Source organism: Podarcis pityusensis, assembly GCF_964106645.2.
Source record: "Podarcis pityusensis genome assembly, chromosome: 13".
Taxonomy (NCBI): Eukaryota; Metazoa; Chordata; class Lepidosauria; order Squamata; family Lacertidae; genus Podarcis; species Podarcis pityusensis.
Window position 1 is genome coordinate 11,686,008 of NC_138038.1, and position 25,727 is coordinate 11,711,734.

Consider the following 25,727-nt stretch of genomic DNA (forward strand, 5'->3'; position numbering starts at 1 on the left):
GCTGGTGGTCTGAGACATCCAGGGTTTTGTGCTCCAGTTTACTCAAGGTGGGGACACGTCTTGGAAATCTGTGTAGGCTTCCTCATGCTGCTTTAGTCGCCTGCCTAAAGGAGATGTGAACGTTGCTGTCTTTGATCTGACTTGTGCTCTGGTTTGAATTTGCTATTTTCCTTGCCTTTTCCACTTTTATTCTAATATTCTCCCCCCCCCTTGTTCTTTTGTCTGTCCTTTTTTTTGGGGGGGGGTCCCTCGGTATTTTTCCAGCCCCTATGTTCTAATGTTCAATTCATGAAGCATCTCCCTGCAGGCCCTGGCCATTGTTGGGAAGGGGATAGCTCCTGGGCCATGCTGAAGAATCGTGCTGCATCTGACCAAATCTAGTCCCAATTTCTCGGTGGCCAGTCTGTTGCTTATGGAAAGTCACAAACAAGACAAAGAGCACCTCCCAGCTTGTGTGTCCCAAGAACTGGATTTCAGAGGCATGGGGTCTCTGCTAAAGGAGGTAGTGCATAGCCATTAATAGCCTTATCCTTAATGAATCTGTCTAATTTGATAACTTATGTGCTGTGTGAAATAGTACATGTCTTCTCAATTTCCCACCGTTCAGCTTCATAAGATGAAGAGGGTAAAAATAAACTAGTTGACTTGCAACTTAACGTGCATTTAACTTGCATGATCTTTACAATCTTGGTGGCCAGCCACCAGCTGAAATCGCACGAAGCTAACACTTGCAAGGTGCAAAAGCACTTTCCGCACTGGGATCTCACAGGAGTCTCCCAGCGCCCAGTAAGCAAGATCTTGGGGGGCGAGGTCTGCCCAGTGCATCAGCTTCAAAAATGTAGAGATGCTCACATGGGGGCAGTTCCAGGGCTGCTTTTGACTATATGTGATTTTGGTTATGCACATAGTTCCTGGAGTGTAACCCCTGTGCACTCTGCAAGTCAACCGTATTTTTTCTACACCCAGTATAACCTCTATCATGCCTGTTTAAACAAAAAAAGAGCCTCTAATGTAACCTTTCCTTATTGGGGAGGTGCTCAATAGCATCATTTGCACCATGCTCTGGCATGCTACCCTTAAAAGATGTATCTGACAAGTTATCCCAGAGCAATATTTACATTAGGTAGAAAAGAAATCAAAAGTTGCTGACCTTATCAGGAATCTTAATCCTTTCAACAAGGATTGACTACACACTTCAAAGTATCTATTCACAGTACTTTGTCCAGAAGTTGACATTTCCTGCACGACTGAGAACTTCAGAATTCACAGTCCTTATTATTCCACCTTATTAGAGTTATAAGGAGTAGACCAACCCAGTAAACATCCTAAGAGCAACTATTTTCTTTCAGGATATTACTTATCTAAGCAGAAATGGGGGGAGGAAAAGCAAGATGGTGGGTTTAACACCATTTATTTAAGTGCACCAAGTGGGTGAATCAGTAATAGAGGTTATAAACATTATTTTGGTTGGCTCACAAGCCTGATCAGTTACCTGGAAACATAAAATTTTGTTATGCAAGTTGCAAAAAAAACATTCCAGACATGATAAATGGCTGAGGGGGGGAGGGGAGATACAAATGCAACCGGTGCTAAGTGAGAAGAAAACTAGGGACAGAACACCACGTCTTGCCAAGTGACATCACAACTCTGGTACGGTTTCAAAACCTCCTAGATCTAAACCTTTGGTTTCCTCCCCGGCACTGTTAACGAATCTTGCATTTGTGTGGTTCTGAAGACACGGTAGCCTTGCATAGCTCATCTGCATCAGTCCACCTGAGTGGTTCCTAAACCCACAGCAGTGGCATAGGCAGTCAGGATATCCACCACTTGCTTTGCCTCTAGCGTCATCCGAGCTTCATTCAGCCAGTCCTGAGCCACTCTCCTGGATTCCCCTTTCAACTGATTGACAAACTTAGCTGCCAGCTCCAGGTCTCCATGTTCGATGCAATAGGATGCGTAAGAGAGCAACTTAAATGTGTCCAGGTCTTCGGGGCCTAGCTCAGAAGGCGGCTTCAGCTGCTGAGGGTGCATGAGGAGAAGGGATTGGAGGTAAGAGAGGAAGTATTGATACAAGCTGTTTCTTGTTTCGTCTATCAAGGCCACCCTCTTCGCCAGCTTTTCGACAGTGTGGAAGCGTGCCCTTAGTGCCTCTTCCGTGTACACTCCTCGACTGAGCGATTCCCGTGGAAGCGCAGCTGTTAAGGCCTGGGTGAACGTGTTGTCAGAACAGCTGGCCTGGATAGCTTCTACTGCACTCTCCAGGGGCTCGGTGGGACTGTCTCCAGAAGCAGTTTTCATACTTTGCTTCAGAGCTTCAACCGAAAGCCACAGCTGATGGGCCTTCCTGGCTTCCTCCTCAGCAACAGCATGGCCTGTAACATAAAATCCCACAGTGGCTTAACAGCAAGTCCACTTTTAAAGAGCGATTAAGTGGCTCAGACATTAGCTCAAGAACCCCAACAGAAGTAGCTTCGTAGGGTGAGATCAGTACAGTGGTACCTCGGGTTAAGTACTTAATTCGTTCTGGAGGTCCGTTCTTGACCTGAAGCACCACTTTAGCTAATGGGGCCTCCCGCTGCCGCCACACCGCTGGAGCACAATTTCTGTTCTCATCCTGAAGCAAAGTTCTTAACCTGAAGCACTGTTTCTGGGTTAGCGGAGTCTGTAACCTGAAGCGTATGTAACCCGAGGTACCACTGTACTTCAGTGCATGGCTCGGACAGAATGATGGCTTGCAACAGGATACACCTGAGCCAGTGACATCACAACTCAAATTTCATATCCCATGCGCTGCACCAGCTCTCAAATTAAGGTGGGCCTTAGTTTGCTTAAAGCTGTTTATGTATAGCAGGCTCCGCCAACCTGTCTGGCTGATGGGAGTTCTAGTCCAAAGCCTGGGGGAACCAGGTTGGCAAATCCTGCTGTGCAGACTGGTCATTTGGCAGCCTGCAGGAGCAAGCAAAGCATCTACTGAGATCTGGCCTTTCCAAGTTGACCTCTGGATGTTATCTACAGAAGGGAAGCACCTTCTCGCCACATTCTGTCATAGAGAAGAAGGGGAAAGTGTGCCTGAGCATCTGCTGATTTGGTCTGGCAATTCTCTCTTTAGTGGCTGGAGATTAACTCTTGAAGCCTCCCCTAAATACATCACATACGATGGAAAAGAACCAGAGTTATCCGGGTCTAGCATTTTCCGCTTGAGTGTATCACATCGTTGCAAAGTCCTTCAACCCGCTCCCAATTCACAAAGGGTCATGCCAGAATTTTGGTGTGGAGCAGACTCTCTGAAATTAATAAGTTAGGTCCAATAAGGTCATTGGTGTATTCAGTAAAATATACAGTGGTACCTCTGGTTAAGAACTTAATTCGTTCTGGAGGTCCATTCGTAACCTGAAACTGTTCTTAACCTGAGGTACCACTTTAGCTAATGGGGACTCCTGCTGCCGCTGCACCGCCGCGCGATTTCTGTTCTCATCGTCTGCAACCTGAAGCGTATGTAACCCGAGGTACCACTGTATATATTCTGAATTTAATAATTTAATGGTACTACCGTACCTCGGGTTACAGACGCTTCTGGTTACAGACTCCACTAACCCAGAAATAGTACCTCGGGTTAAGAACTTTGCTTCAGGATTAGAACAGAAATTGCGTGGCGGCGGCACGGCGGGAGGCCCCATTAGCTAAAGTGGTACCTCAAGTTAAGAACAGTTTCAGGTTAAGAACGGACCTCCAGAACGAATTAAGTTCTTAACCTGAGGTACCACTGTAGTTGAATACCATCAGGAGCAGAGAGCCGCACATGAAGCAGAGGGAGATCACAATTTGTTCCCACAATCCGTGCAAGTGGTAGCATCTGCCTCTTTGTGCACGACAAAGAGATCAGCTGCAGGGACTGCCTCTCACCATTCCAACCAACCACACCAGGTTCCAGGGCGTATTGGCATGCTTGGAGCTAGTATGATAGATCAGGGTTAAAGGTAAAGGGTAAAGGGACCCCTGACCATTAGGTCCAGTCGTGGCCGACTCTGGGGTTGCGGCGCTCATCTCGCTTTACTGGCCAAGGGAGCCGGCGTATAGCTTACGGGTCATGTAGCCAGCATGACTAAGCTGCTTCTGGCGAACCAGAGCAGTGCACGGAAACGCCGTTTACCTTCCCGCAGGAACGATACCTATTTATCTACTTGCACTTTGACGTGCTTTCGAACTGCTAGGTTGGCAGGAGCAGGGACCGAGCAACGGGAGCTCGCTGCGTCTTGGGGATTCGAACCGCCGACCTTCTGATCGGCAAGTCCTAGGCTCTGTGGTTTAACCCACAGCGCCACCCGCGTCCCTAGATCAGGGTTACTCAATCAGAAAATGAAATTAGCCAGACAGCACACTCCTGTCAGATTTCCCATACTCACTTTCAACGGCCTGCTCAATTCCCCTCAGCCTGGCATAGGCTGTGTTGATGTCCAGAGTGAAATTGTCAAGCTGTTCCTGAGTAAGGCGTTTATACTGCATTTCTTGTTCACTGAGTTTTTCCGACAAGTCCTGAAACCAAACACAGTATCAAAATAAGCTTTCATGAACACTATCATCTTCCCAAGGCGAGTACACCACAGTGTTAGAAACTGAGATATGAAAGCTAGGAGCTAAACAGCACCTTAAACCTAGGTTATGGGCGCCACAATGGAGTGTCTAGGTACACTCTTTTATAACAATACAAAGCTGAAAATGAATGAACTGCAGCTAAAATCTTATGTTCATTTTTCACATGGTCTAGTTCTCATTGTAAGACTGCAAAAAACATACTTCCACTGCCCGCCCCCTTAATATTATTATGAGGGTCCCTTCTCCAGTTTTCAGAGAGTGGCTGGAAGAGGAGGCAGAAAAAGGTCCTCTTTACTTCCATCAGTGGCAGATTTCTGAAATTTTAAGTGCAGTACTGTGCCCGGAGCTCAGAAACTGCTCATTTTTAATGAAATTCCCTGTCGCAAAACACACCTAGAACAATGGGAGCTTCGAACGCTGCTACACCAGCGATCATCTTCTTAAGAACCATTTCTAAAGATGTCAGATTTTTAGTGCCTATTTGAGCGGGGCAGTGTACTTTGTAGCATCAAAAAACCGTCTTTTCTCCATTAATATTTAAAATGATTTATGATAGAGCCTGTCCTGATGGAGAAAAGAAAAAGCCACGCTACAACAAATAATTTTTGCCACCTTTGTGCCTGGAATCGGATTTAGGACATCGAGTATGTAATAAAACATATTGTCCCACATGTACTTGCAATTAAATCATGTGTTTGCTGAGGTCAGCGGAAATAAATCCACAAATGCACAATCTTGAGCACTTACATAGAAACAACTTCAGCTTAGATCAATGGCACTTCTGCATTATCATGGCTGGGATCAAGATTTTAAGAAGGCAATAACAACAACAACAACAACAACAACAACAACAATAATAATAATAATAATAATTTAATCTTTATACCCCACCCATCTGGCTGGGTTTCCCCAGCCACTCTGGGCAGCTTCCAACAAAAGATTAAAAATGCATTAAAAAGGCAAGTCTTTTGAGACTATAGTGAAGCAAAATGCTGCACTCAAAGCCAACGGACCCTTCACAATCATATCACAAACCCCACCTGGTCAAATTGCAGCTTGAGTTCTTGCTCTTGGATTTTGAGCACATCTCTCAAGTGATCAGCATGGGCAGCAGCCTGCCGGCGGAGCTGAGTCCTCATTTCAGTCTCCATTACTTCTCTGGCTTCTTCAACCTGCCAAAAAGTCACTAGCAGTCACCACTTTGTAGCCTATTAGGGACCCATGTAATTAGCTGGTTTTACAAGAACAGATACCCACACCTGAGCCACTGGACAAAGACGCAATTTTATCTAAGAAATGGGACAGTGCTGTGTCACGTGAATTAATACATTGCTGAATTTGTCGCTACAACAAACATTTTGAAATTTCTGACTGCCTTCCCCATCCTTAAAAAGAGCTAAGAGCGCTTTTGAAAGCAAAACAGGCTTAAAATGAATCTGTCCTCTGAAGTCTAATTTTAAAAGTTGCAAAAGGTAAAAAAGGTGTCTCGTTGTGAATACGCTGGGGAGGTTCAAGGGAGTGCATACAAAAAAACCTGTTGAGCACTTTCTTATGTTTCCTTCTTTTACAATAAAATGCAGGTACATTATTTTCTTAAAGGAGCAGCTTTTTCAGGATTTTTACAAGACTTATTAGTGACTGAAGAAGACAGTTAAAAAAGAGTTTTTAGATGGGTGCATGGTCATACTGGTTTGATGATGCACAGAGAATGGCCTTTTCCCATAAATTTGCCAGGAACTGCACCTTATTTCTGAACAACTCGCATCACAGCAACTGCTTTAGCTGTCTCAGTTGCTGCAGCCAGTTCCACTTATTAATTGGTCCAAATGCTTCCTTTGACTGTGTCTGCTGGTAGATGGATCTTGTGTCTAAGGTGGGTCCCTGGGCGGTGCAACCGAGTAACTGAAAGTATGTACTAAAAACCTATCGAGAACCAGATCCACAGTGTACAAAGCTGTACGGAGATCTGCTCATATTACTCAGCAGAATTAACATTCTGTGTTCTTCCCTTTCAAACGACTAAAAATGTGTGTGCAGCAGCTGCATGCATACATGCACAGAGAATGTTCATGACAAGACTGAAAAATAAGCACAGTGCTTACCTTCTTTTCCTGTTCACTTTGGATTTCACTCTTATGACGTTCTAGTGCCTTTGCCACTGCTGACTCAAAAGCTTTTTTATCTTCCAGTTTCTGCTTTTCCAGGGCTGTCTCAATGTGCTGCTGTTCTCGGACTCTCAACTCCACCAGCTCCTTGTTGAGTTGGTCTATACGTCGGTGAGCATGAGCAATGAGAGAGTTCAAGTCGTCTGTTGTCAGCTTGCCAGCTGAAGAGAGAAGACGGTTAGATACAGCAAACTGTAAAAAGGACATCAGACCTTTATAATCTAATTATCTGCATGAGCAAAGCAGGTAATTTTAAACTGATGTGACTGCTTCAGTCAAATATGACTGCTTATTCCCCCTTGGTTCAGAACACAGGATAATGCTGTTCATTCAAAAGAAAGCTGCTGGGTATGAAACCCAAGAGGGGTTTCTGTGCTTTTCAAAGAAAATGTTCACCAAATTAAGCTTCTCTCGTTATAGTTCTTATACCTAGAAGCAGGACGTCATCTGTGCTGAGTCTAAAATTTCAGGATACCTTTTGGGGCCTGGGACTAGTATTAAATGAAAGGAGGAAAAAAGTGATGCCCACTGATCTAACCAGATAAAAGCAAAAATATACTTATTCAGGGATTTCTGAATGGTCTCATGGAGTCAACCAACTACCGTTAAAACAATAATGTTAAGAAGTAAAAAGAGCCAAATGAAACACTGGAAAATGAAAAGAGCCAAATGAAATAGCTGCAAAGAATACTGCAGCAAATATTTTGGGCTGAATATAAAGGATGAAGTCTGCCGGCAAAAGCATTCATGTTAAAACTGGTTTGATATTGGAGGTTCTTACAGCACACAAGTATCTAGTTTATCCCAAGTATCTAGTTTATCTCTCTCCAATGTCAGCTATAACTTAACTTTGAGAAGCATGAACCACCCGATGCATAGTATTTGTGTAGTATGTGCATGCGTGATATACAAGATGGGCATTTACTGCAACATGCTCCCTACTGGTCAATTTGCTTAGTCTACAGAGGGGTTGGTGTAAGCAGAAACTTTTGGGGCTTTAATAGCTGACTCTTCTGCTATAGTAGATTTTCTCAAAGGGAATGAAGACTGGGCAGGCTGGGTCGTCCTCTTATATACCTGCTGGGATTGACAAGGCATCTGACCCTCACCTGAATCTCATAGCTCTCCTGTAGCTGCCTAACAGTGACCGTTTTTTACGTTCAGTCCTACATTCCAGCCATCTGTAAAACAGTCATCTGCAGACAGCTTAGGGTATATGTTTTTACTCATGTCACCATCACATATGACTAGAGGTGCACTGATGATTATCTACACTCACAGCCTTGTGACTGTCAAAACAGATCATCTTCTTTTTTGTTACACACCAAAACAGAGCCTCTAGTTACTCTTAGAAGTAAAAATCCAAACAACTGAAGCAACATGGATACATGTACTTGCCATCCCATTCCCAAGAAGAAATGCAAAAGACACACAGCGTTTACAGAAAGCAGAAATGAGAAAAGAACTCACCGATATCAGTTATCTCTGCAAGAGAAAATGAAGGTTTGGAAAAATTAAAGCATGTCCACAGAAGCAGATCAACGAGCTGTTAGAAGCATGCAGGAGTGGAAGAGCACAGATGCAAGCAGACAATTCAATCATTACTAAAGAGTACACCTGAAAGTACAGCATGGAATGGTTCATTTCATAAAACCATCTGGGCCATGCTGAAGTGTGGAGGCTTACAATGATCTAAGCTAATTACAGCCATTAATTGGAGAGGGTGAAGGGCGCCTGGTGTTTCCCCCCCTCAAAAGATTTTCTGTCCTTCAGAAAAGCTTTATCAGACCCCACCAAACTCAAAAAGCCCAGGTTTCATGCACTTTTTAAAAAGTGCAAACAGTGCTAGAGTGTGCATGCTGATATCCACCTTAAAAATATTATTGTACTCCCTTCTGAGAGGGTACAACTTAGTGTCCCCAGTTCAGATAAACTGAGAGCACAGGCACACACTCCCTTCAAATGTGTTATTCAGCCATAGTTTATCTGCTGTTCCTTTACCCTTTCTATTAAATACTTAGATGAGAGCAGAGTGACGGAAACAAACTCTCATAACTACTGTTCCAACAACAATGTGTTCTGTTTATTAAGGAAATGTACATCCTGCCTCCCTTTTTTCTGTAAAACAATCAGACTTTATTTGGTTAACAAACACACTTTTTCTTTTACTTCTAATTTGTGGTTTTTAAATGCTTTTAGCTTTCCACCCATTTTAATTTTTGACCCTAACCCCCTCTGCTTATTGAAAGCTCAAATATATAAGGCGGCAAACGTTTTAGCCATGCCCAATATATGTGTGACTGTGCACCAAACCCATAAGTTCCCAAACAAGGACCACTATAATATAGTTGATCAAAGTGCCAAGAGAGCCCTGCTTGCAAAGGAACAATCAAGAGCTCCCTTTAAGTTCCTAATTATTCCTTTGTAACTGTCTGTACCTGCCCCCACACCTGATATCACATATTATGTTAGGTGTGTTTTGTGAGGAATGGGCTCCTGGGCCAAATTGGGAAATCAATGAAAGTTTTATTTAGTGCTCTAAACTTTGGCGTACCAGTAGAGATGGTCAGGAGCACAACTAAACATATTACTTACTTAGTCCCTTCCAACCAGACTGAACTTCTGGAGTAACACTATCAAGCTCTTTCTGAAATTCTTCTCTTGCTTTGGTTACAAGTTCATGGTACTGAGTTACTATTTTAGCTTCTGACTGGGCTGCTTGCACCTAAGGAATAAACAGAGAAAAGAAAAGCATTCTTAAGGCAGGCACTGCAAATATTTATAGCTGGCAACACCATGAGGATTAAAAATGAAATAATAGTCTAATAGTCATCCAAATTCATTAACCACTCTTTGCAGATACCAGAAGTCACTGCATTATATATTCAGCTGGAAATGAGGGCAAAGGTCTAACTGTACATACATGTAGTTAAAGCAGGGAGGGGTAGTTCATCTGAATGTACTTAATGTTCAGAGCAGAAACAAAATATTTGATATTTTCTAACTTGAAAGACCTAAACTAGGACAACTACATTTGCATTGCATACAGAATCTAATAAAAGAAAGGCAGAGGAATCACATTTCAACAGAAAGCCTATACAGGCAGACATGTTATCCCTCTTGAAGACAGAGGAGATAAGGAACAGGGACATTAAATTACTGCACAGCCCCTAACTGGTTCATTGGTTTAAACATTTTTACTCTGTTTGGTACATTACAAAAATCAGAACCAAAACGCTTTTTTAAAAAGTTACAAAATAAGAGCAGCTAAAACAAAATTGGCAGAAGTCTTGCCTGCATACTTTGGCAGTGAAAATACCAGGAAATCCAAAATTAGCCACATTTTCCCATTTCATCCAAACCAGGAAACAATGATTAACTGGCTTCTGAACAAGCCAGGATATTCAACTAAGGTTTATTATTAGCTTCTTCCAAAGCTGGTAACCATAGTTTTCCAATTTGGGTGAATGGGGGGTTACGGTTAATTAGAGGCTTCGTACTTGTTTGGTGCAGAGGAAGGAGCAAAGCGGCTCCATGCACAAGCAAAAGGCTTGTGCTGTTCTCAGCTTAATAAACAGATTACCTGAACAAGCTTACTAAGTTAAATCACAAAGAGCAGTTCTAAAAAGAGATGTAGTCTCTCCAGTTTCCAGAAGCTTAAGAGAGACATGCACAGAGAGCTACTGTGCCAGATCACAACTGGTTACTAATACTTCATTAGCAACCAGCTGTAAAAGCCACAGCCCACAACATTGATTTTGAAATATCTTAAGGAGAATGACAAAGAGCTGAGCAAATACAGGTAACTCCCAATTTATCCAGAAGTTTAATTCCAAGGCACCACACATTCAAGTGAAATTGCGTATATATGAAATATAATTGAAAAATTCTGCAAACACCCTGTTCTGCCCCCACCACGCCCCTTTTGGAGTCGCTTCCAAATTTGGCGCAATACGTGTGTGCACAGTTGCGCACATATTGAACATGCGTAAATGGGAGTTTGCCTGTACTCAAAAAGATTCCCTGAATCTTAGGCTCGAGGTCAAGAAAAAGCAGCACAGTGCCATCTCTGAGTATAGCCGTGCCTTTATGTGCTGTACCCAGTGTTTTTTTTCTGGGAGGACACATACCCCTAAACATTTTGTGAATCTAAGTTTGGCCTCATTGAGGGGCAGTATTTCAATATGAGTAAGAAAATGAGAGTACCCCAAACATATTTTTTTTTGGGGGGGGGGGGGAGCACTGGCTGTACCCAATGACTATCATTGCCTCAAGCCCTGTACAACTCATATCACAGATTCTGCCAACGTAAAAAAGTCATAAGACTTTTTCACCACTCTCTACTTCCTTATGGTTCAAATACAACAGTTTAGAAGATGTGGTTAGTTCTCAGATGCTCTGGTATCCCAAAGACAATCTCACAAGTACTCAAGTGCTCTGTTATATTCATAATGTGAATAAATATCCAACTGGAAATCATATTCATAAGCATCCAACTGGATATTCATAAGCATCCAATGGGAAATCATTAAAGCTAATTTGGCCAAAGTTTACCTTTTTGACCACATTGTCCAGATCAACAATCATATGACGAAGGTTCTCTTCTGCAGCTTGGATGTGAGGCTTGGCCCCAGGAATCTGAGACTTCTTGGCACCATCAATCACTTCCTTTGTTTTCTCCAATTCTTCTCTAAACAGAATCAGAAGCCACCAATTAGCTATATTAATATTCACTGTCTGTTAAAAGAAAAACGTGAAATATAAAATCTGTCAGTCCATGGCATGTTTGGGAGTGATTTTGGGGTGAGGGCTGAGCCTACCATTCCTAACCACTGAACATCAAGCTTGATGTCTGCATAAAAAGCTATTTTATGTGCATAGCCCCATATTAGAAGAAGAGGAGTTTGGATTTGATATCCCGCTTTATCACTACCCGAAGGAGTCTCAAAGCGGCTAACAATCTCCTTTCCCTTCCTCCCCCACAACAAATACTGTGAGGTGAGTGAGGCTGAGAAACTTCAGAGAACTGTGACTAGCCCAAGGTCACCCAGCAGCTGCATGTGGAGGAGTGGAGACACGAACCTGGTTCCCCAGATTACGAATCTACCGCTCTTAACCACTACACCACACTGGCTCTATTAGTTCATATTTAAACATTTTATTATTATTTTTATCATCTTAATTTCATTGCTTTGCTTTCTACCGGATTCCTGCTGAAGCTAAGAAATCTTACTTGGCTTTTAAAAGGACGTCTGCAGCTTCATCAACAGCTCTTCTACGATCCTTCAACGCTTCCTCCAACGTCCTCCACTGAGTTGCCTTTTTATCACTTGGAACCTAGCAAAATGCACAATCGTCCTCAATTTCTCAGGTTTCTAACTGCTTGTTAAGAAATCAGCACACACTTACACAAGTTGCCAAAAATCTATCAGATGCCTCCTCAGCTGATAAATTCTACACGTTTACAAAGAACATGGAAAATGATTAGTTTGCCATCAAATTTGTTGTGCAACATGTATTTTTACAAACGTTTCTCTACAGAAGCAGACAATAAGTCTGCACGATGTAACACAAGCAGCAGAAAAGGAAGATCAGACCTACATCGTGCTCTGATGAAGCAGTATATACAGAAACAGGTAACTCCATCCATCCATCAGTGAGTAGAGTAAAAATGTCCAGTTATCATGAGAGTCACCTTCTCAGATATAGTTGAAGAAACCAAGTACAGTGGTACCTTGGTTTGCAACCACTTTGGATTACAACCACGTCAAACCCGGAAGTGTGTGTCCCTTTTTTTGGATTACAACCCTTTTTTTTTTTAAATTACAACCCATTTTTTTGGTAGGCCCCATTGGTGAAAGCGCACCTTGGGTTACAACCTATTTTGGTTTACAACCAGACCTCCGGAACAGATTATGGTTGTAAACCAAGGCAGCACTATATGAAAATATCAAAATGAAACCATCATAATCACAGAAAACTGTCATAGGAAGACAGCAGGGCTTAACTAGAACCCACATCCATTAATGGCTGAGACCAATCATTCTGGCTAGGACAACAGGTCATGTCTGCAGCTGTGATGGATCCAGACCTCTCCATCTTCCTCTCTCTCTCTCTCTCAAAGAACATCATATTCTCATCATATGAGACATGCTGCTCATCTGCAGATGGTGCTGTGGTCTTGTCAGTGAAGATGCACTAAAGCAAATAAGAGCAAGAGTCCTGAGGTTGAACGTTCTTAATGTCCCACAGGTACTGTGCAGGTTTTCCAAAAACCCTTCATTGGAAGGTGGTCATGGAGGCACTTGAGGCAAAGTCAAACTGGAGGCTGGGATCAGCAACAGGTGGAAGGCCATTATACTAAGTAAAAGCTAGTATTAATTAAGGTAGATAAAGACACAAATACAGTATTAAGAACTACCCATAACATCAGTCCCTGGAACCAAAATAACGAGCGGATCCTCAAGTGTTGATGACAGAAGATACCCAAGATTGTCAGACAGTGGACAAAGGAAGGAAGGGAGCATGGGTGATCGTAGCAGCATGGATAATAGGAATCCTGCCAGTAAACAACTTGACACCTATCTATAGATATCTATCAAGAAAAGCCTTCTCTTGGCAACAGTTGTCCCATGGAGAAACATCATAGTAACAGCAAAGTAGGGTTGATTCCTTCAGGCCTGATCGCTGCAATAAATAAGGGCTTCCTGACAGTCATGTTCCTAATCCCATGAAGGGCAAGTGGTATGGTAAAGCGAATGACAGGTCTCTTGTGAGCAATCTTGGCAAAGAGGGGTCAGATTTCATCCAGCCATTTACTCATTGCACAACTACACTTGGGTCCGATGAAAAGGAGAGCTGGATGAAGCTTGCATACAGATCATACTCAATTCCAAAACTCTGGATGACTTATCCTGGCAGATTCATACAGATCTTAAATCACACACACACACACACATATTCTTTTTTTGTGAAGTCCTGGCAAAATTCCTTTCCTATATTACAAATAACTATGACAACAATGACATTTACCTCACTTTCCTATTAGAAAGCCAAGTAGCTTTGGATTTACAGTGGTGCCTCGCAAGACGAAATTAATTTGTTCCGCGAATTTTTTCGTCTAGCGAATTTTTCGTCTTGCGAAGCACGAAATCCCATAGGAATGCATTGAAAATCAATTAATGCGTTCCTATGGTCAAAAAAAGTCCAAACAAAGCCAAATTTGGTACAACACGAGTTTATTAAGTGCTCTTTAAAGTCACACATACTGTAAAGAGCATTTCAAAATTCAAACCCAGAATTTTTTTAAAAAAACAGCAGAGTTGCCCAATGGTCACAGAAAATCATAAAAATGCAGAAAAAAACCCACAAGCTTCCAGATTCTTGCAAACCCCTCCCCAACTGTTCCCCCAGCCACCCAGCACACAGAAATTCAAATCCAGAATTTTTTTTTAAAAACAGCAGAGTGGCCCAATGGTCACAGAAAATCATAAAAATGAAGGAAAAAAAACACACAAGCTTCCAGATTCTTGCAAAGTTTTAAAAGCTTAACTTACCAAATGGCTGCAAAAGAAGTTTTGGAAAAGCTTCAAAAATCACCAAAGTCTTTAAAAACCTCAAAAAAGGCTACTATGTACACTGCGTTCTATGAGTTGCTCCTCGAAGTCAAGTCGCAACTGTATTAACGGTGTTAAGAAAAAGGAAACAAACTTGCAAGACGTTTTCGTCTTGCGAAGCAAGCCCATAGGGAAATTCGTCTTGCGAAGCAGCTCAAAAAACGGAAAACCCTTTCGTCTAGCGAGTTTTCCGTCTTGCGAGGCATTCGTCTTGCGGGGCACCACTGTATTTAATTATGTCACATTTTAAAGTAATTAATTAAGCAAACACACACACCTCAGAATTATCCATAGCCTCTCTTAACTTCTGGGCATGAAGATTGACAGCCTGTACGGCAGCCTCCTGGAGTGTAATCGCATGCACGGTTGCACGAGCAGTGCCGTTCAAAGCACTTTCCAAGGTCGCTGCAAGAGCTGGTGAGAGAAGAAGTAAAACAATTTGGCTTGTCCACTTCTCACCTTGCATTGCATGGTTTTGTATTTCCTTCTTTCCATACACGTCTGGTCCACGCCGCTGGCTCAGATTATGGCAGCTAGGCTGCTTCTGGGGGCAAACTACCACCAGCTTATGCATTTGCATTAGCTGCCCAATCTGCTACTAAGCCAAGTTCACGATGCTGGAGCTAACATATAATTTATTGTATTTTCTTGATTAAATTTATTTACAACCCTTCATCTGGAGATTACAGGACGGCTTACAGCATAAAAATGCAAAAGCAAAATTAAAGAATCAAACTCCCACACTTTGAAAAAGGCCACAGATTTTTTAATCAGACAAAGGCCTGGTTATAGAGGAACATTTCTGCCTAGCGCCTAAAGATATGTAATGAAAGCAGTAGGCAAGCCTCCCTGGCGAGAGCACTGTACGAATGGGGAGCCACTATAGGAAAGGCCCATTCACATGTTGCCACCCTCCAGACATCTCATGGAGCAGGCACATGAAGAAGGGGTTGAGATTATGATCACAGGATCTGGGCTGGTGCATATGGGGAAAGGTAAGTTTATGTATTACAGTGGTACCTCAGTTCCCAAACAAAATCTGTTCCAGAAGAAACGTTCTGAAACGTTCGAAAAACGAAGCGCGGCTTCTCATTGGTTGCAAGAGGTTCTTGCACTCAGCAGAACCCACGTCGCATGTTCAGGTTCCGAAAAACATTTGAAAATGGAAGCATTTACTTCTGGGTTTTGGTCGTTTGAGAACCGAAACGTATGACAACGGGGGCGTTCGGGAACCGAGGTTCCACTGTATGGTCTTGAGCCACACATATAGCCATGTACAGCTAAGGACTAGGTTACTTAAGAGACCAGGTTATTACTATATACCCAGGTCATTTCAGTCTGCAGGAGAACTCCCACAAGTTCCAAAAATACAATAAACCCACTCCGCAGCAATTTGGATAAGAGCTTTCAGTGCAGCTGCTCCTATTCTGTGGAACAGCATTCCTGTTGAGATATGACATATGCCCACTATCTGCACTTTCCAGAAACAATTGAAGACATTTTTTGCTTTGACTGGCTTTCAACTGGGGGAAAGCATTACTGCACAGAGCCTAAGCTGCGAGTGAATGTAAGGTGTGAAACTGTAAAACAGGTTCCACTGATTACATGACATAGCAGTTAAGGGTGGGAATTGAATAATTTGTAAATCTATACACCAAAATAAGTTTCAGTTACATTCTGGGAGGGCAGAAGAATGGTTAGAGACGCTTCCGCTCCAAAGCAAAATGCTTAAACTACTGCAACTCAGACATTCTTCATAGGGTTTTTCTGAAAACGTGGGCAAAGTATACCCCTCCCCAGGTAGATCATTTTCATGCCAAGACGAAGCTGACAGGGCAAAGTGAAACTAGCCACCCTTATTACACAGCTACTCTTGCAGCTGAAAAGCAAGCCGAACTTGAAACTGCCAAGGTATACTGCTTGCCTACATACCAGAAACCTTCGCTTGTTCCTCTTTATCTTGCTTTGCAAGACGAGCTGCAACCTCATCAGCTGGCCTCTCTTTTACACGTTTTTCACCTAGGTATAAAGGTTTGCATTTTAATAAAACACTGAAAACTAAAACCAAGATTGATAGAAGTTTGTTCATGAGACAGCTATTTCACTGTTAAGAAACAGCCGAGAGGTCAGTGTTCTAGAAGTGTCTTTTGCCAACAAGCTGATCTCTTGGCTGGTCATGCTCCATGATTAAACCAATCCACGTAGCAATAATAAATTCAGTAAGGTGACAATGTGCTAGGCCAGGACATTACATTCAGAAATCAGCGAGAACTTAACACTACAGAGTAACCACCCATGTTCCGTATTTCTGTTCACCTTCTAACAAGTGTAATACAAAGAGCCCCAGCCTTCCTCTCTAGCTTAGAAACTGGGGTCATCTCTGCACCAATTCAGAACTTTGAAGGGCTTAGTGAAACAAAAGAGAAAATCCCTGCCCACTTCAAGGTAGAGGGGTATGTTGAGACTGCCCATTTTAGTGGTGGGTTTTCCTCTGGCCCCAGAAGGCAAACTGGACCTGAGTGTGGTGGGCAGCCAAGATGCTGAGGGCACATTGGTTAGTCAATGCCCAAAATGATTGCCTGTTTCCATCTCCAAGATATGGACCTGAGAAGAAACTGTCTTCAATATCTCATGGAGGCACAGCATGAGGAAGTCACCTGTGCTTTCAACTCTAGTCACTTCCTGACCTGGGAGTAAGTTTTATTGGGCAAAGAAAAATGACTTTCTTCCAGAGAAACATGTACTGTATTAAGACTGTTTGAAGGGCAGGAGGAAGGTCCTTATAACAGAGATTCTGGCAAGGCTATTGAAGCCAATCAAAATGTCTGGACCCCTGGTGAATTCTATCATCACTTACAAATATATTCCCTTTTCCTTCGTGTATCTTGATTAAAATTTGATAAGGCCACCAGAGGGAACAATGGAACAAACAAAGGGATTCGTCAGAATTTAACTCTAGTTTTGCAAAGTTCTTTTCTTTCAGGATTTCAAAAGTAAAGAGGCCGGGAGTTTGCAAAAAGAACCAAACAATACCTAGGTCAGGAGGTTTGTGTTTTCCTTCAAGAGGTGCATGACTTTTGCTCTGTTCTGTCTCCTGCATGCCTGGAGCTGGAACGGAAACAGCTTCACCTGTCGCTGAAATTATCTGAGCCGCTTCTGAAGATGCTGTAATTATCCACATGCAAATATAAATTAAAACCATGACAAAAATTTTATAAACTGACATACCATCTGAATGGAGTAACTTTTGAAAAAAGAAAAAGGGAAACGATTTGAAGATTCTAAGCCTCTTTTACTGCTTTTATTTGGTCCTTGCTCTTCTTTCTTGAGATTTTTGAAAAACTTTATTCAGAACCACAATTATTCGCGTGTATCAAACAGCAACACCAATAAACAAAAAAAAAAAAAACACAAGAACTATATGACAACCAAGGGAACATAATATTCTCTGTCAGTGCAGGTATAATATAGAAGAAGGAATCCATCAGTATCGTATTCATCAGACAAAGATGTGTAAGGAATATGCAAACAACATGCGATGATCGTACCTTCCTGGACACTCCAATCATTAATTACTTTTCCGAAATGTGTCATGTAGTGCTGGTATCATCCTTGTACTATCTGGCTTATTTGCATGACAAATAAAAAAAACCTCATTCTGCAAAAAAGACATCCCATTCTACTTGCCCTTCAAATATGTGGATTTGATGTCTAAGCTTCCCAGTGTCTTTTTTCCAAAGTTCACTATACCCAAGAACTATAGTAGGGGATCTACTTCACTTCCACAGTTATGTTATCACAAGTCTGGCTGTGACAGGTATGAATATCAAATCTGTAAGTACTATAATCACGCGCCCACAGATAAAACAATGAAAAGGCATTATTTTTCCTGTTTCGTTGTTTGTCCAGTTACAATGCTGATTTCTTTAGTATCTCATCGCAAAATCTTCCTACCTGTGGGCATTCCCACCTCAAATGAAGATAAATGCCATGCTGACCACAACCCTTCCAATTTTGCCAAGCTCGTGTCAATCTCACCAGGCTATAACCAGATTGGCTGGGCATAAATTAAAAGTGAATGTCCAAATTAACTGGCTTATTTCTCTCTCAATTGTTCCATAAATGGATGGTGGTGATATAGGAGTCTTTACACCAGTACAGGCCTCATTTTCTATACTGAGTCAATACTGTAGAAGGATGAATTATTTAATACAGGTGTCAAGAAGAACCGCCTGCTGAAAACGTTTTTGTTTCAGTGTGCTTATCCAGGCTGATGATTTGGTTACATGTTTCATTGTGTTTTTAGAAGTTTTTAATGCTTTTACAATGTTTTACGTGGGGGTTTTTTTAATTGTATTTTTATTGCAGATGTTGGCCATCTTGGCTTCTTTTGGCGGAAGGGTGAGATATAAAATTTAGTAATTTAGATTGCCATGCTTTCTGCACCATATGAACGCAACACAGAATTTTGCAACTGTATGTGAGTTTTTGGAAGGAAAGGTTGCAAAGGAACATTCTTTAATCCTGCAGCCAATCAGAAGCTGCACTTTGGTTTTCAAACGTTTTGGAAGTTGAACGGACTTCCGAAACGGATTCCATTTGACTTCCAAGGTATGACTGTAGTTTCAAGTTCCAAAACATAAATTGCTCATAAACAAGTCAGCCCTATCCTGCATATTTTTATAAGGTCCATAGCTATCATATCTTACCTTCTTTTTTCTCACTAGCAGCTGAAGGTTCCTCTGTTTTACTCTTTGCAATTTTGGCAGCAGGTTGTTTAGATTCTTTCATTACCTCTGTTACAGAGGAGATTTTCAATGGACCCGACTGTATCTGTGAGTAGGGGGGGAAATCTCAGTGAATTGCATACTATGAAGAATGCCTGTAAGACAGATATACCACTTAAATACGCAAAACTCCTAGACTGGGGTGGATAACTTGTGGCCTTCCGGATGTTGCAGAATTACAACTCCCATCAATCCCACCCTGCGCAAGATGGAAGAAGCAGTTTGGGGCAGTGTAAGAAAAGCAGCAGAAGAGAAACAACATTTCAAAGTGACAACATATCCCAAAGCTAGATTATCTCTTTCAGTGCGCAGCATGTCAACACACTGAAAGGTCGTGTGCACATGTGAAGGCACTCACAAAGGGCACTCATTGTCAACACGAGACTACAAGGGGAACAGAAGGCACTTGGTGAAATCCTGTCTTCTCTGAAACTAATAAGCAAGCACTCTCTCAGAACTGGAATCTGACAATTCGCCAGTTTATCCCAATGAAAATGTGTATAATGCTATAAAGTGTGGGAGTTAACCAATATATTTTGATAGGAGTAAAAGAATCAGGAATAGAAGTGTGCAAATGCAGCTTTAAACAGCATACATTTTAAGTAAAATGGCAGTATATCTTCATAACCCATGCAATCACAGCATCTTTCAGTATACCCATGAAAATCTTACAAGAACTCTGACCCAGCAGTTGAATCACAGTTATGAAGCCTGAGGACAGTGAATAGCATATCCAGCTTTCTAATCAATTATGTTTCCCAGTGGCATTAAGCATGCAAAATCTATAGCACAACTTAAGAACTGGAAAAATGACAGATGTGTTATTAAAGCAAAGATAGAAACTTACTGGCTTCTTTGGTGTTGGAATACTAAAAGAAGGACCCAGTACCATGTCAAAGACGTTGCTGGAATAAGGGATGGTCTTCTCTACATTTTCTCGGAAGCGTGGATCATACTTAGCATATAAAATAGTTCCGCCTACTCCTCCACCAACAAACAAAACACTGGCTCCTATGATTTTGCCTGCAGAGACACTGTTTAAAAAGAAAGTCCATGCTGATATACAACAATAAATTTATAGTACAAGTCAGAAAGCATCAAGGATTACAGATGTTCAGTACCTAGAGCTACAACTGTCTAATATTTTCTAAGCCAATTAAAATAATGTTGGCCCTTTAATTAAGGAGGCTGAATCAGGATATGCAGAAAGGGATTTAATATAAGACACTAAAATAGGCAGGATAGTTGTAAATAAGACGAAGATCTTATTACAGTTTCTATTCCATTACACCACCCAGAGATCCTTTGATAAAGGGTGGTATATAAATTGAATAAATAAATAAAATGTTAAAGGTAAAGGTACCCCTGCCCGTACGGGCCAGTCTTGCCAGACTCTAGGGTTGTGCGCTCATCTCACTCTATAGGCCGGGAGCCAGTGCTGTCTGCAGACACTTCCGGGTCACGTGGCCAGCGTGACAAGCTGCATCTGGCGAGCCAGCGCAGCACACGGAACGCCGTTTACCTTCCCGCTGGTAAGCGGTCCATATTTATCTACTTGCACCCGGGGGTGCTTTCGAACTGCTAGGTTGGCAGGCGAATAAAATGTTTAGCCTTGTACATTTAATAAGCCCAAGGGCTTTCTCTAACACCTTGGGCTCCTTTGGGAGGAAGAACAGGATATAAATAAAGGGAATTAAAATAATAATGGTATAGTAGCCAGCCACTGTCAAAGCACCATCAGGGCAGAAACCACACAGCTCTGCAATCTAGCTACCACACATAAATTCCTTTCACACATTCACACCAGCTGGTGACATGATGTGCAGAATGGGCTTGGCTGATCTATGTGGAGGGGGCACAATTATGTGGCAAAAGACTGTCTCACACTTTATTTACTGTTCACTTTTTTTGACTCAATGAACAAAAAATGTTTTGCTAGGCACTGGTTTATCTAGCAAAAGGAATACCCCACTGAGGATTTATTTTAAAAATAAATAAATTATGGATCTACCTACCCAGATTCTCCAGATGTAGCATATCCACGACCCGGACGTAATGGACGGACTGAACTTCTCCCACACAGACAAGTCTAAAGGAAAAAGAAGAAACTTGTGGTTAACAATGGCTCCATTCAAACCCATTCCACGTAGCTCAAAAAGAATCACAGAATCATTGTTCTGTTGCTGCGGCTTTGCTTTTTGTTAAGAGGAGACTTGCAAATAACATTATCTCATTATCCCTTCTGCCAACACATACCCATACAGAAAATTTGTGGCCCACTCTGAAGGAACACCAACCATTAACGTTCTTGTTATTTAATAAAACTACATTGTCTGGTCATCTGGAAGCCATTTTTATTTGCCACAGGTAACCAAGCAAGTGACTACTGATACAGTTGCATTAATACACTTAAACAAACCGAGTAGCGTATTTATCTAACTAACTCCATTGCAAGATCATGAAATATTGTAACCTCAGATCCAGACACGCTAACTGAAAATTATACAAAGCAGATTACCTTTTATCCCTCATTTCACGATCTTAAAAAGCTTACGAACCTTATTTACTATTGGGAGGAAGTCTTGCAGTCATGATATAACATTAATTCATTTCAAGAGATCTCTTTCAGAACCTAAATTGACACACACACAAAAAGCTTGCAGGGTTGTGGGTTGTAAATACTGGCATCTAAATAGTAATAGCAATATTAAATTCAGTCAGACACAGGTTAGTTTTAAAACTTAATTAGCTAAAAATTGCAACAACTTACTGAAATTAGAATTCCCTTCACTGAGCTGCTGCAATGTTATACAGAATATTCACACATGCCCATGATATTCTGGCAATCATTTTTAATATACCAATCTAAAAAGGTTTGCCACTAACAAGCAAGTATCTTTCTGTGGGAAAAAAACTTTTTTTAAAAAAATCCCCACGGTACTGTAATACTGCTTTAAAAGTGTTGGCATAACTCTGTTTTTCCACAGGAAGAACAGATGCCCAAAACCTTCATTAAAACCATATGTGAAGTTAGGAAATAGAAAACTCTGGAAGTCTGTGTTCCATGACACACCCTAGCTCAGGAGTTTCCATCAATTGAAAACATAATTTTGAAAATGCCAGACAGATTGGCATCCAGAATTTGAACACCCACGCTCAAAAGATCAGAATTGGCATATAGTTGTGAGACTTCAATGGCTTCAAAATAGTCACATAATAAAGTATTTGGTCAATTTGTGTGAACGCTTTTACTCTATATGCTAAGCTCTGTTGTTTAGTAGCTTGTATTTTCCAGCCCAATGCACCCCAAGGGTGCCCCACAAACCTAGAATACAGAAATGCAATAATCTCACTTTACAATTCATTCAGTTATATGCAACTTTATAGTGCACAGGCCTGAACTTCTCTCTCTGCTGAACTGTACCAATGATTATAGACCAGATAGTAAGATTGTCTTGTCATTGAACAGCAAGAGCAAAACATATGAAAGTTACTTACAGTGTTTAAAAACATATTTTGAGTACTTTCTAGACAAGGTTAGAAAATTCAACAAAATGACATATTGGAGCATGTGCATATTGACATGCACATTTACCGAAGTCCCACTAACATTTAACATGAGTTACACCAAAGTATGTATAAACTGGCTATGTTTTACGGTACAACCCCATGAATATTTATTCAGACGTAAGACCCATTATGCTCAATGGGGCTCACTGCTACTAAGCGCATATAGGATTACAGCCTTGGTCATAGTCCCAGACATTTTCACAGCTGTCTCTTTGAACTTCCCTTTTTGCCTTCTTTCTAAATAAATAAAAAAGAACTCTGCAATAAGCAATCTGGGGCTCCATTCCAACTTCATCTTCGAGTCCCTTTTCTAACAGGATTCACAAAAAGAACACTTTAAGAACACCCACCAAAGCTCTTGCTCCACTAATCTAAACATCAGAATTCAGTGAGCAGGAATAAGCGAGCAAGTGGGGCTCTTCAATTGTGCCACCCCAACTGCTTGATGGAAAACCACATTGTCCATTTTTAGAATGTTAAAAACAGGGCTGATTTCAGTGGGTGTTCCTATGGCAAGGTCTTTATCGGCATAATCCTACATATTTACTCAGCAGTTAGTGCCACTACACTCAGCAGGGCTTACATCTTGGAAAGTTTTAAGTATGCCCTTGTCTTTTTTCACTACCACTTTAAGCTGTTCTTTTTGATGCATGCTTTTTCATGTCCCCCCCCCTTTAATACAGGTACGTTGTTTTATTGTTCACCATCATCTTAAAGCTTATAAGGTGCTCTGAATTCACATTACCGCAGAATATGTGTGTGTGTGATATTATAATGATCCAGTGTCATCTTTACTGGTTACCAATTTGTCTCTGGGCTCAATTCAAAGTGCAATTATTATTGTTAACTTTTGAAGGCATAAGTCTAGGACCAGTTTATTTCAATAATAACCCATCAGAAAGGAAACTCCCCAGGCATTAAGATCTACCTCTGAGGCTCTGCTCTGAGTCCCCCACAAACATTAGAAATGTGGTGGGTGTGCACAATAAAATTTTGGGTTTTTGTTTTGTTTTTGCCGTTATGCTGTCCAGAATCTAGAACCTACCCTGACAGAAGTTTATCTGGCCCAACTGCTGCACACTTTCCAGCAAGACTATGTTTCAACAGGCATTTTTGGATGCTGCTTCTTAAATGATAAACGCGGGCTGTTTGCATTGTATATTTTATCATTGAAAGCCACCTTGAGTTCCATGATAGAAATGGCAGGTATACCTGACTGCAAAAAAATAATTTTAAGCTTTGAAGAAAAACCCAGCAAGTATGAAGCTCCAACACCACACCACTTTCCAAAACTGTTACTAGTTAATTAGAATAGTAGTTTCAAGATCTCTAAATGGATAATGACAGAAGAAGGTGGGGCAACCAGGCCTTGCTCTGCGACCAGGCTCAGCCCTAGAATCTCTTTTTGATTCTGTGGCCTGCAAAACAAACAAGCATCTCAAGAGTAAGTGGATAATGTTTTCTGCCACCACAGCCTGCTTAATATGTATGAGGAAGCAGACTTTCCAGCACACTTCTCGCCGCAGATATTAAACAGTGTAATCTTTAGGACACAGAATAATTAAAGCAAGGTCATGTCCTTCTACCAGCTATGAGAAGGGACTTTCCGGCTTTAAAAAAAAATGGATCAGCGCTGCTTGCCAAAGGACACACCCCTGGAAGCCAGTTCGCTGCTTCACGTGAAAACCCCAAGAAGTGGTGAGGGAAACCCGTGGAGGCCCTGTTTCTGGGTTTAGAGGTGACATCCAAGGAGCCTACAAGACCCAGCAGCCCTCTCTCCGGTGGCGACCCTACGGCAACTGGGAGCGCCCATCCACAGCACCGCCTCTGCACGCGAGCACGCGTTCTCACGAGCGTTTCATGGCTTCGCTCTCTTCCGCCCGCCTCTGAGGCAATAAAGAACTACGAAAGCCCCGGTTAGACTTGCAGCCACGCATCTAGCTAGAGATACGGGTAGAAATAGAGATATAGAGAACAAGACCCAAGCGTCCCGCAGTGCATGATGGGAAATGTAGTCTTGAATTTATTCATGAAAAGAAGGCAAACCACGCGAGTCGCCTCGGCTGCCGACGCCCCCGGCTGCCCCCCCACCCCAATATGGGCCAGCCAATGGGCTCCTTCGCGGGTCTTCCCTCCTCCTCACGGGCCAGGCGCGGTCTCACGGACGCTCTTCGCCTCCGTCACGCGCGCGAGGAGGCTCTCGCCGCCCGTTCGTTTCCCCCCTCACGCCTTTCTCCTTCGCCTCACCTGAGCCGCTGTGCTCCCCGCGCGATGACAGGCCCGCAGCATGACGCCGGTTCGCTGAGGGAGGCGCTCGACGGAAAGCGGCGGCAAAGCGAGCCTCGGGCCTTACGCTGCGTGCAGGCTTGCGCGCATGCGCGTCTGTCCCCTCCCCGCCCCGTTTTGCTCCCTGAGGCCGAGCTCCTGAAGAGGCGGGGCTTGCGGCTCACCAATCCGGACGGAGGGGGCGGGCGGGGCGCGAGGGAGCGCTTCTGTGCCGCCGTGGCCAATCGGAAGGCGAGCCGCCGTCAGCCCGCCTACCTAGGCAGCATATAGAGCAACAATGGTAGAGTAGGCGCAGCCTTTCGTGTCTGCGTGTTTCAGGGTCCAGAGGAAAAAAGAGGCTTTCTTTCTCCTGATGCTGGCGGGGGCGGGGGCTGCTGGTTATGGGGAAGTTTGCCAGTATTTTAAGAAAGACGCTTGATAGCTCAGTCGGTAGAGCATGGGAATCTTAATATCAGGGTGATGGGTTCGATTGCTGCATTGCAGAGGTTGGACTATAGATGTCCTTTGTGGTCCTTTCCAACTTTGCAACTAGTGAAGTGCCCTTTCAGGGTGTGTGTTTTTCTGCAATCGAGCGGTATAACATCAAATACATAAATACATAAACTGTTTTAACATCAAATCGCTAACATCAAATCGCCAGCCCAGACACAGTGTGGGGAAAAGTTACCCCATCTCACAACGAATTTGTATTTCTTGTATTTCATAAAATG

General features: G+C 42.4%; 1 protein-coding gene across 2 annotated transcripts; it reads right to left on the minus strand.

The window, feature by feature from the left end:
• Nucleotides 1-1,394: 1,394 nt before the first annotated feature.
• On the minus strand, nucleotides 1,395-25,132 carry IMMT (inner membrane mitochondrial protein). Of its 2 annotated transcripts, XM_080976710.1 has the most exons (15): nucleotides 24,979-25,132; nucleotides 21,177-21,250; nucleotides 20,009-20,195; nucleotides 19,084-19,207; nucleotides 17,408-17,539; nucleotides 16,307-16,393; nucleotides 14,652-14,788; nucleotides 11,992-12,095; nucleotides 11,313-11,448; nucleotides 9,354-9,483; nucleotides 8,229-8,243; nucleotides 6,696-6,919; nucleotides 5,634-5,765; nucleotides 4,404-4,533; nucleotides 1,395-2,372 (listed from the first exon to the last, which is right to left on the minus strand). In XM_080976710.1, the coding sequence occupies exons 1-15, from the start codon at nucleotides 25,018-25,020 to the stop codon at nucleotides 1,765-1,767; spliced, it is 2,262 nt and encodes a 753-aa protein (XP_080832836.1). In that variant the 5' UTR covers nucleotides 25,021-25,132; the 3' UTR covers nucleotides 1,395-1,764. The 2 variants fall into 2 exon arrangements, with proteins under 2 accessions (XP_080832836.1, XP_080832837.1); XM_080976711.1 differs by lacking the exon at nucleotides 8,229-8,243.
• Between the last annotated feature and the right edge of the window lie 595 nt (nucleotides 25,133-25,727).